The following is a 12,951-nucleotide window of genomic DNA, read 5'->3' on the forward strand; positions in this document are numbered from 1 at the left end:
CGAACTCTAGGTCAGTATTCCATTTATTATTATTATCATTTTTTGCTGGAGTTATATCCCTTTTCACATAGGAATTTCTTATCATTAGATAATTATTATTTTCATGAATGATATATTTCAGTTCGATTCGATCCTCGTGTCGAGTTCCATTTAATGCTGGAGTTACTCCATCAATCCACCAACCAGTAACAAAAACATTCCTATGGTGACGACGGACAAGTGGCCACAGGCGACACATTCCCTGGGGAAAAAAAGCTTTTCAGAACAGTTTCTGAGTAGTGTATCGAAAGGGTATAAAGTGCTTAAGCGACGCTTTAGCGGCTTTAGGGGTCAAAAGTAATTGGTAAACCTCTAGTCCGAATTAAACGTCAGGATAGTTCAGACTTGGTAAACCATTAGTCAGAATTAAACGTCAGGATAGTTCAGACTTGGTACACCACTAGTCAGAATTAAACGTCTGAATAGTTCAGTCTTGGTAAACCCCTTGTCAGAATTAAATGTCAGAATAGTCCAGACTTGGTAAACCCCTTGTCAGAATTGAACGTCAGAATAGTCCAGTCTTGGTCCAGGTGAGCTAAAAGTATGACTTATTCTAATAGCTGTTTTGATTTCCTTCCATGACAGCACATGCGTCTATATCTGGTAAGTACATGTATTTAGAAACACCAAGTTTGCCCCCTACTCCCCTTTATCTCCAATACTCTATTCTCTTTTTGTAAACGATATGGAAAGTCATTTTATAAATTCTAATTGCCAAAGTTACTCATTACAGCTGATTAACCTCTTTATGTTAATGTACGCAGACGATACAGTCTTGTTTTCAGAGGACGTTACCGACCTCCAAAATATGCTTGATAGTTTACAGACTTATACTCTTAAATGAAACTTAAAAATAAACACAGATAAAACAAAAATTGTTGTTTTTAGGAAAAGAAAAAGAATGCTACCCTCTTTTAATGGAAACCCAATAGAAATTGTCGATAAGTTTTGTTACCTTGGCCTGATTTTTAACTTTAACGGTAGATTCACTGCAGCATTAGATACTTTGGCTTGCCAAGGAAGAAAAGCATATTATCATTTAAAAAGAAAAATGAAAGTGTTCACCCTTAATATTGAAACGAAAATGTCTTTATTTGACACTTATGTTACATGTGTTTTGAATTACGGATGTGAAGTATGGGGACAAGCTGTTTCACCACAAATTGAAAAAATTCATCTTCTTTTTCTCAAAGACTTACTTAATGTTAAGAAATCAGTAAATTCTGCTATGGTCTTCTTTGAAACTGGTAGATATTAATTGTATGTGCAACGCAAAATAGCAGTAATGAAATATTGGTTGAAATTAGTAAAAACCAATAATTGTGTTTTAAAATCATGTTATGATGCGCTTGTCGAATTGAATAATAAAAAACATAATTGTAAAAGTAATCGGGTTTATCATATTAAAAATGAGCTTTGTAGTTTAGGTTTTGGTTATATTTGGAACAGCCAATACGTTTTAAATGAAAGTCATTTTATGCAAGTATATGTCCAGCGTGTTCATGATGTATTTATTGAAGAATTACGCAGTGCGTTTGATATATCGTCGAAATGTTATTTATACAAACATATTGTGGATACCTTCAATACTAATTAATTATTAAGCCAATTGATTATAAATTTTAAAAGTTGTTGAGTCAATTCCGTATGCAAGGACACAGTCTTAATATTGAATCTGGGCGCTACAATAAAATACCTAGAAGTCAAAGAATTTGCACAGTTTGTGACAAAAATAACGTCGAGGACGAAGTACATTTTGTGCTTCTTTGTCCTGCATATTCTGAACTAAGAAAAACATACATCAAAAAGTATTATTATTCTCGTCCAAGTGTTTATAAACTGATAGAACTATTTTCCAGTAAAAGTGTTAAAACTTTGAATAGATTGGGTACATTTTTGTTACATGCCACTGCAGAAAGAAAAACTCTCCTCGTAAGTAATTAAATTAAATGTGTTTTGGAAATTAAGATCACAGTTTTCATATATAGTGTTCTTGTGTATATTTAGAAAGTATGTTACTTATATCGAATAGTACATGTTTAAATTATGTCGTCATACTGTCATGACGTCATAGGCATGCAATACGTAAATGCTGAATTGTTATGCATCAGTTACAAGTTTTCAAAATCATTATGTTATTCATTATTATGTGTCGTAAGTATATTGCCTGTGTTGGGCCCTCCGCCATCTTGTAATTCAAGTTGCAATATGTATACATATTATATGAATATTGTGTTATCCTATATGCTGTGTTGCATTTGGAATAAATAAATTGAGGGGGTTCCAGGGGGGCGAAGCCCCCCGGCGGAAAAAAAAATCCTACGACAAAATAATTAGGAGTTACCAACCAGGTGACCAGATAGACGCCTGTGGTGACAGTGTCTATAAGGAGCGCAATTCACACGGTCATCTAAAGGCTTCCGAATATGGAGGTGGCAGTCAAACTATTTTTGCTATAGTATAACAATCCTCGGTTAATTTACATGTTGATACGTAGTATCTTGACCGTCGATTGGGTTCTGTGCCAAGTCGTTGTGCACCATACAAACAAAATATAAAATTCAAGATAACCATGTCTCGCGACTTTAACCGCTGCTGGCCAATAACATACCTGTATAATTCTCACGATTCGGCTGTTGACATAGCTATCGTTTGTATGTTTTCGTCTGTCACGATAGATTACATACCGTTTTGAACACGGTACTTACTCTAAGCCTGAGCTTTCCTGTGAAGCCATAGTTTGACACGAGCACACCTAACATAACTAGGGAAATGTCCCTACACGAGGGCATCTGATAACTCGATATATACCCGCTTCTATTGTCTGTGATCTGTCTATTGTATAACAGAAGTCATGAATACACGTGACCGATATATGTCATGGCTCACGTGTCAGTAGATTTGTCTGCCTTTCAAATTTGTCCCCAGTACAGATTTACAACCACAACAACACTTGTCTGCTTGAGCGAAACCATAAGCTGCCGGTCAGTGTATTAAATACCCTGGCGTACTGTGGAACATTCACCAGGTACAGACTAAACTTAGTGGTGGAAGTGTGCGATCCCAAACAGGTATGTTAAAACACAAATACTTAACACTAATGTGTCGTGTTCTGTTAATAAGTTGATTAAACCTGTTATACGGAGAAAGTTCGTCTCACTTGTTTGGACTACGAGAAACGAAAAGGCCATGCTCTACATTACTGTCAGTATCTAGCTCATTATGATGACCATGCCCTACATGTCTATTTTCCCACTAGAGTCGTACAAAAGTTAAAGGCACATGATCTACGATATTTTCTCACAAGACCTCGCCAGTTTTAATTTATACAACTATATAATATGTAATTAATAAACGTAGGAAAGTTTCTTTTACCTTGTATATTACGTAAAATGATATTTCGGTATGTTGAAAACAGCTAAGTAATTATTAAGAGTAGGATGATAATGAGTCGGCAGAAAACAATTACAATAACTCCGTAATTACGACTATGACAGTGGAAGCTTAATAATTTACAGGGATTATTCATCTTACTTGACGTGTATTTTTTTGCGTGATGATCGTACATAATATAAATGTAGTTCATATGACTTAAAGAAATTCCAGCACGGATATGAACAAAGAATACGTGTGTCGCTCAGATTATGAATTAACACATTACACGTCCCTATACCCACATGTATAAATTGACCCCTAACCACGTTACTATGTCCCTATACCCACATGTATAAATTGACCCCTAACCACGTTACTATGTCCCTATACCCACATGTATAAATTGACCCCTAACCACGTTACTATGTCCCTATACCCACATGTATAAATTGACCCCTAACCACGTTACTATGTCCCTATACCCAGATGTATCAATTGACCCCTAACCACGTTACACGTCCCTATACCCACATGTATAAATTGACCCCTAACCACGTTACTATGTCCCTATACCCAGATGTATAAATTGACCCCTAACCACGTTACTATGTCACTATACCGAGATATATAAATTGACCCCTAACCACGTTACTATGTCCCTATACCCAGATGTATCAATTGACCCCTAACCACGTTATACCCAGATGTATCAATTGACCCCTAACCACGTTACTACGTCCCTATACCGAGATATATAAATTGACCCCTAACCACGTTACTATGTCCCTATACCGAGATATATAAATTGACCCCTAACCACGTTACTATGTCCCTATACCCAGATGTATAAATTGACCCCTAACCACGTTACTATGTCCCTATACCCAGATGTATAAATTGACCCCTAACCACGTTACTATGCCCCTATACCCAGATGTATAAATTGACCCCTAACCACGTTACTATGTCCCTATACCCAGATGTATAAATCGACCCCTAACCACGTTACTATGCCCCTATACCCAGATGTATAAATTGACCCCTAACCACGTTACTATGTCCCTATACCGAGATGTATAAATTGACCCCTAACCACGTTGCTATGTCCCTATACCGAGATATATAAATTGACCCCTAACCACGTTACACGTCCTTATACCGAGATATATAAATTGACCCCTAACCACGTTACTATGTCCCTATACCCAGATGTATAAATTGACCCCTAACCACGTTACACGTCCCTATACCGAGATATATAAATTGACCCCTAACCACGTTACTATGTCCCTATACCGAGATATATAAATTGACCCCTAACCACGTTACTATGTCCCTATACCCAGATGTATAAATTGACCCCTAACCACGTTACTATGTCCCTATACCCAGATGTATAAATTGACCCCTAACCACGTTACTATGTCCCTATACCCAGATATATAAATTGACCCCTAACCACGTTACTATGTCCCTATACCGAGATATATAAATTGACCCCTAACCACGTTACTATGTCCCTATACCCAGATGTATAAATTGACCCCTAACTACGTTACTATGTCCCTATACCCAGATGTATAAATTGACCCCTAACCACGTTACTATGTCCCTATACCGAGATATATAAATTGACCCCTAACCACGTTACTATGTCCCTATACCCAGATGTATAAATTGACCCCTAACCACGTTACACGTCCCTATACCCAGATATATAAATTGACCCCTAACCACGTTACTATGTCCCTATACCCAGATATATAAATTGACTCCTAACCACGTTACACGTCCCTATACCCAGATGTATAAATTGACCCCTAACCACGTTACTATGTCTCTATACCCAGATATATAAATTGACCCCTAACCACGTTACTATGTCCCTATACCCACATGTATAAATTGACCCCTAACCACGTTACTATGTCCCTATACCCACATGTATAAATTGACCCCTTAACATTATCACATGTCCCTCTACCCAGATTTATGCTCTAGAAAGCTATCACCCGAATAAGTATTGTGGGTTTTAAGTCAGAGAAATGAAGTTACATTGGTGTAATATATATAGATACACATATTCCATGGCGACCTTAGAAGGAAAACTGACCGTCCGACGTCTTAATTCGTGTATTTAAAACCTGGTAGAATTCTAGGAGAAACCATTGCCAGATTATTATCTAAATGTAGTACATATTTTACAAAAGATAAAAATTACCGCATGTGGCCTTGGTGCGCTATGTAGGTGTGTACCGATAAGCCAATCCGCGTCAGAGAAAACATTGTGCTGAATTCATGTGACAGTCATTTTTTGTATCACACGGTAACACGTGTGTTTGTAGGCTATACTACACGCTACGGTGTGAATCAAGTATTAAAATACAAATAAGTTCATCCCTTTTACAGCTGTATGATACGATATGTATACTCAATGATTTTGAAGTACGATGTCTCTACAACGACAAAATGCTGCTCTTAGTCTCTGAACATTCATATTGCATACAATTTTCATCTATAGCAGGAGAATGTTGAATTTCAAACACGAATACATATCTAAAGTTTTGCACAAAGATAGTCATGTAATATACCAAAAGGCTTGTTTGGACATGTAGCTTCTTGCAATCGCCAATAAGTTGCTGCAGATGCTATTAGTTTCTTCTATAGAGTAACTTTGTGGTAAGATGTAGCCTGGGATAATTCTAAGTCACACAAATGACCAAACTTGAAAAATAGCCAAGCTGTTATGCTCACAAGGGTCTATAGCACAGGGTAGGAGCATTTGTTTGACCGGATTTTACTAATGTACGTATAAACGCTTATTTTGTTTTGACCTTGAAATGCAAATGGCGGCTGTGCATAATATTACACAAATATGGCATACTGGAAGGCATTTTAATCAATGAAAATGCTCGTATATCATACATTTACTTTTAAGACATCTGATCATAGTAAGAAGGACCTTTTTAAGTCAAAATGTTAAACTGGTGAGTTTGTGGCCTTTTTCAGAAATAGGCATATTTTACCCCAAAGTCAGCGATTGAACATTTTGTTCTAAAAGCAGTCTTCTTGCCATTTCTAGAATTCTTAATATTGTCTAATGTAAGAGCATCTTTGATGTTTGAAATACCTCCTTATATGCCATACAAAATTTGTGATATCATTCACGACCGCCATTTGCATTTCAAGGTTAAAATAAAAACATGTGTTCAAGTATATATAATAAAGTCAAATCTGATCAAACCAATGCTCCTATTTTGTGCTTTAGACACTAGTGAGCAAAACGACATGGAAAGTTTGTGTAATATATGCGATACGAATGAGCTAATTATGTCCCCCTGAAACATGCATTTTTCGTATGTTTTGTTGAAATTTACCAACAGATTAAAAAATAACACGTCAACAGCAAGTCCCACCAAGGTTTGTCACGATGCATACTAAATTGCACCATAGGAGGGATTTATAAGCCTGTAAAATATCACTGTTTTCACTGGATTTACTGTTAAGATGCCCTTAATGATAGTGATGTATATATGTAACAATAAACATGTTAAAATTGTGTTACCACATTTGCGCGTGTATAACATTAAGATTTTAAATCACTGCAAAACATATAGTATAATCACATACGTATCTATAAATTGAACATGTTTTTAGACACCTCGACAAATTGTTGTATGATTTAGTACAAGGTACATATCGTTTTTTAAAGGATGTCAGAAGAAGATTCGAATAAGAACAAACCGAAGCTGTATGGCGAATATCTGCAGGTAAGTGGGACGCTTGAACACAGTATCCGACGTGAAGGAGACGCAAAACCTTTAAACCCAAACCAACCTTAACCAAACCGCTAACTAGGGAAACTTGGACTACACTAATCGAGCGCCACCAAGCGGTAGGCGAACGAAGATAGGTAAATCGGTAGACGAGGCGAAGAGAAAACGCTGACGGAATGCCACAGCCCACTAGGCGGAGACGGGTGCCTAGTAGAGGTGAGTAGTTGAAATACTGACGGGGCGTCGTAACCCGGCACGCGCAGAGAGGTAAACCGGTAGGTAATGAGCAGTGAAAACAGAAACAGCGCTGTAACCCGGTACACGGAGAGTGGTACACGTTAGGCGATACACAGTGAAAACAAAGATAGCGCTGTAACCCAGTACACGGAGAGTGGTACACGGAGGGTGGTACACGGAGAGTGGTACACGTACGGTAGGCGATACACAGTGAAAACAGAAATAGCGCTGTAACCGGGTACGCGGAGAGTGGTACACGGAGAGTGGTACACGGTAGGCGATACACAGTGAAAACAAAGATAGCGCTGTAACCGGGTACGCGGAGAGTGGTACACGGAGAGTGGTACACGGTAGGCGATACACAGTGAAAACAAAGATAGCGCTGTAACTCGGTACACGGAGAGTGGTACACGGTAGGCGATACACAGTGAAAACAAAGATAGCGCTGTAACTCGGTACACGGAGAGTGGTACACGGAGAGTGATACACGGTAAGCGATGCGAAATGATGCAGACCAGCATACACGAGACGCGGCGAACACTGACGCGACGCTGTAACGGAAGGCGGATTTACGCTGTAAAGACAATCACCTTGTCAAAAGTAAAGGCGCTTAGTTCATACATGAAGTAATTTGAGTGTCAGCTGAGTGGGGACGAGAGAGAGGAAGGAACTTGATATAATATGACGGTTAGAGGAGATAATATTACAAAGAGAAAAAAAGGATAGGATAGGAGATGAATGGATTGAGATCTGAAAGTTTTAAAGAAAGACGACGATAGAAAGAATTTAGGAAGGAATAACTTACCTGGTATCAACTGAGGTGTATCAATGGATTTACCAGTACAGACTTTGGAATAAAAAATATCCCGACCTTAAAACAGGCGAAAGTCTGCTTCTCAACAACGTTAAGTAAGAAATTTACAATTAATATAAAGTATAGCTATAGCATGGCCTGGTTATACAGTCGCTGTTCTTGTGAGCTGTTAGGAATCATGATAAATGATTCCCGTTTGTGACATGTTTATATTATAAATTAACAAAATAGCGCTGTACAGAATACCAAATGTGTAAAAATTACAAATTCTGATTACATGTAGATTTTTAAATTTAACACAACATGTCATATTTTAGTTGCCGAGTCTGTTGAAATGTCAGAGCATGACTAGTGAGGAGGCGGGAAAGCCAGTCCATGACGAGCACTTGTTTATCATCACACACCAAGGTAATAGAGGTCAAGGTCACCTCGAGTATCAGGGTCACTATCAAACAGAAGGATTGGAATATTTCACATTTAATACAAAGGGCTAGCAGAGGTCAGAGAGGCCTCTTGTTAAAATGTGACTTTAATATTAAGGAAAGAATATGTCAAGTTCAATGGACATACTATTATAACAATATTTGGTCTGTATGTTATATGTTACACGGAGGTACGACAAGATGGAAATTAGCTTCCATTAAATGTACAGTGTATGTACCTAGTATGACTTGCAGATATAATTCCAATTCGAGCTTTGAAAATATGTCAATGCAAGTCAGTGTGTGGATTATCCGTTATATCTGCGAGTGTATTTTCTAATGCTAACAGTGTTTAAAAGTATAAGGACCAACACTTGTTTAGTAAACGTTTTCCTTATAGGAATTAAAGGGATCACAAAGATTGACTTCCTAACGGCTATTATTGTAGTTTTTCTCTAAATACATGTATCTGTTATTCCATTTTTCTTTCTTCCTGCCTTTTTTTTGGACGAAACTGGAAAAAAATACTTTATATGTACTTTAAAGCTATAGTCACACCAGATCGTGCGATTGGGGGCGATTTGGCCGAGTTACGACCGATCGGCAATGTTTGTTGCGATGTCTATTCGCGATCGCATACTGCGATTGGTCCTACGACTGGTGGTAGGTCATCGTACGATTGGTGGTGCGCTTGGTCGCGCAATGACTTACGATTGGAGAAGATTGATCGCAAGATCAATCGTAGGCAATCGAAGGCAATCGTAGGCAATCGTGCGATGAGTGGTGCGATGAGTGACCAATCGCACGATTAGTCATGGCAACCTGCGACTGCTCGCACGATCAGTCGTGGCAACCTGCGACTGCTCACACGATCAGTCGTAGCCAATTGCAGACAGTCGATCGATCATATAAAAAGGCTTGTACCATTTTAGCATCAGTTGTGACCTCGCAGTACAGACGAATACATCAATAATAATAATAATAATAATATGCCTCCGAAGAAAGCAGTTGTTGTTGCTGATGCTGCAGTAACACCATTGCTTGTATATCCGCCATTTTGTTACCTGTACCCAGGAAAGTGGTTTGCGAGGTAAAGACTGGTGGTGCGACCGATCGTAAGGTCGTGCAAACACTCGGGACAGGTCGTGACTGATCGTACGACCAATTGTGAGGTCGTACGATCGGTGGTACCACCAATCGTAGAGTGGCACGACCAGTAGCACGACCAATTTGCGACTACTTGGCCCGCGACCATGCACGACTGGTCCTGCGTTCATGTGCGATTGGTGGTACGACCGTTCTGCGACCACTTGCGATTTAGAATCGCAGGTCAGAAGTTTTGAACATGACCATCGACCTTGCTGCGACTGATTTTGCGCGTGCGATCACCCACGACCACTGCGACTAGTCGTGCGCTCATGCTACGATTTCCCTGCGATTCCGATTTTCCTCGGTCGCAACTAGGTCGTAACTTGGTCGTAGGTCCGGTGTGACTGGGGCTTAAGACTTCGACTTTAAAACACTGTTTGGATTGCAACATCATAGTGTATTTTACTTAAAGATAGCCAACGTATCTCGTTAAGACCAGTCAAATTTGACCTATTGAACAATGCCAATCTATCAACAATTACTTCCAATGAGATGATGCATATTTTATCATTTCAAAATTCATATTTCAGCATACGAATTATGGTTCAAACAGATACTCTTTGAATTGGACTCGGTCCGAGATATTTTTACAGCACCGGTAAGTTTCTTCTTTGAACATGATCAGATAAAACCATAATATAATGCACCCGCACGTTTTTGTAAGTTAAATCATTCAAGACACGTGATTAAATGATCTTCTACAAGTCATGGTGTCTAGGCGGAACCCCTACAGTTACATTATTTGTCCATACTTCTGACTTAGGTGACACATGTAAATAGGTACTTCTATTGTTACAGGTCCTTGATGAGGGTAAAACACGACATATTAACAATCAGCTTGGACGTGTTACACTTATATTTAAGGTAAGGATGTAAGAGAGATCTATATAAACTGATACACTTGTTCCGTAACTGTTAGTAGCCTTAAATTGATTAAATATCATATGCTTATGCTACTAATATTTTCCACCTCACTGAACAAAACAAAAACAAAAACAAAAAAAACTCAGAGAATGGCTGTATATCATCGTTTATGTGCTGTTGTATGAAACATACAAAAGACATCAGATATCTTGATTACGCCATGACATTTAAGATATCTCGATTACTTCAATGACAATTAAGATATCTTGATGATGTCATGACATATAAGATATCTTTATTACTCCATGACATATAAGATATCTCAATGACCTCATGACATATAAGATACCTTAATTACTCCATGACATTTAAGATATCTTAATTACTCCATGACATTTAAGATGTCTTAATTACTCCATGACATTTAAGATGTCTTAATTACTCCGTGACACATAACTATTTTGATTACTCGATGACATTTAAGATATCTGGATTATTCATGACATATAAGATATCATTATTACTCCATGACATATAAGATATCTCAATGACCCCATGACATTTAAGATATCTTGATTACTCCATGACATTTAACATATCTTGATGACTCTATGACACATAAGATATCTTGACTACTCCATGACATATAAGAAGTTTCTAGATAAGATAGCTATAAATGTAAGATAACATGTTCTTTGAGAAATTATCTTAAAGGGGCATTGGCTTGTATGTCTTTTGTATAAGCTCTGTCGATTGGTAATAAGTAAGCTCTGTCGATTGGTGATACGTAAGCTCTGTCGATTGTTGATAAGTAAGCTCTGTCGATTTGTGATAAGTAAGCTCTGTCGATTGGTGATAAGTAAGCTCTGTCGATTGGTGATAAGTAAGCTCTGTCGATTGGTGATAAGTAAGCCTTGTCGATTGGTGATAAGTAATCTCTGTTGATTGGTGATAAGTAAGTCTTGTCGATTGGTGATAAGTAAGCTCTGTCGATTGGTGATAAGTAAACTCTGTCGATTGGTGATAAGTAAGCTCTGTCGATTGGTGATAAGTAAGCCTTGTCGATTGGTGATAAGTAAGCCTTGTCGATTGGTGATAAGTAAGCCTTGTCGATTGGTGATAAGTAAGCCTTGTCGATTGGTGATAAGTAATCTCTGTCGATTGGTGATAAGTAAGCCTTGTCGATTGGTGATAAGTAATCTCTGTTGATTGGTGATAAGTAAGTCTTGTCGATTGGTGATAAGTAAGCTCTGTCGATTGGTGATAAGTTATCTCTGTCGATTGGTGATAAGTAATCTCTGTCGATTGGTGATAAGTAAGCTCTGTCGATTGGTGATAAGTAAGCTCTGTCGATTGGTGATAAGTAATCTCTGTTGATTGGTGATAAGTAAGCTCTGTCGATTGGTGATAAGTAAGCCTTGTCGATTGGTGATAAGTTATCTCTGTCGATTGGTGATAAGTAAGCCTTGTCGATTGGTGATAAGTAAGCTCTGTCGATTGGTGATAAGAAAGCCTTGTCGATTGGTGATAAGTAAGCTCTGTCGATTGGTGATAAGTAAGCTCTGTCGATTGGTGATAAGTAAGCCTTGTCGATTGGTGATAAGTAAGCTTTGTCGATTGGTGATAAGTAATCTCTGTCGATTGGTGATAAGTAAGCTTTGTCGATTGGTGATAAGTAAGCTCTGTCGATTGGTGATAAGTAAGCTTTGTCGATTGGTGATAAGTAAGCTCTGTCGATTGGTGATAAGTAAGCTCTGTCGCTGGATTTACTGCTAACAGTTTGCCATTGTATTTGGTATTCCCTTCAAATTACCAATTCCAAACTTCTCCAAATAGATATCGAATTAAGGAAAATATCCCCTCGATATTCAAAGCCCATTGGGATTTCTCTAACAACGCGTTTGATCCTTTGACCCTTTGAGTCCTAGAGAGACGAAACAGCTGTTAGATGCAGTTTTGTAGTCATTATATGGCTTGATATACATCTATTACTTAATTCATAACTTCTGTAACCTTTATAATTTTGTAACCTTTATACTTCTGTAACCTTTATACTTCTGTAACCTTTATAATATTGTAACCTTTATACTTCTGTAACCTTTACACTTCTGTAACCTTTATACTTCTGTAACCTTTATACTTGTGTAACCTTTATACTTCTGTAACCTTTATACTTGTGTAACCTTTATACTTCTGTAACCTTTATACTTGTGTAACCTTTATACTTCTGTAACCTTTATACTTCTGTAACCTTTATACTGCTGTAACCTTTATA

At 38.0% G+C, this 12,951-nt stretch overlaps 1 protein-coding gene across 2 annotated transcripts in view; it reads left to right on the forward strand.

Moving 5' to 3' along the window:
* The first annotated feature begins 2,741 nt into the window (after nt 1-2,741).
* Nucleotides 2,742-12,951, forward strand: part of LOC117328926 (tryptophan 2,3-dioxygenase-like) — a 28,303-nt gene continuing 18,093 nt past the window's right edge. The window contains exons 1-5 of one of the 2 annotated variants that reach the window (XM_033886543.1): nt 2,742-3,110; nt 7,127-7,184; nt 8,559-8,649; nt 10,343-10,410; nt 10,611-10,676. In XM_033886543.1, coding sequence (XP_033742434.1) covers nt 7,128-7,184; nt 8,559-8,649; nt 10,343-10,410; nt 10,611-10,676 — 282 coding nt within the window. In that variant the 5' untranslated portion in view covers nt 2,742-3,110; nt 7,127. Of the gene's footprint in view, nt 3,111-7,126; nt 7,185-8,210; nt 8,337-8,558; nt 8,650-10,342; nt 10,411-10,610; nt 10,677-12,951 lie in introns of those variants that run through there. The other variant, XM_033886544.1, reaches the window with a different exon arrangement.

The sequence above is a fragment of the Pecten maximus genome, chromosome 6 (genome assembly GCF_902652985.1).
Source record: "Pecten maximus chromosome 6, xPecMax1.1, whole genome shotgun sequence".
Classification (NCBI taxonomy): domain Eukaryota; kingdom Metazoa; phylum Mollusca; class Bivalvia; order Pectinida; family Pectinidae; genus Pecten; species Pecten maximus.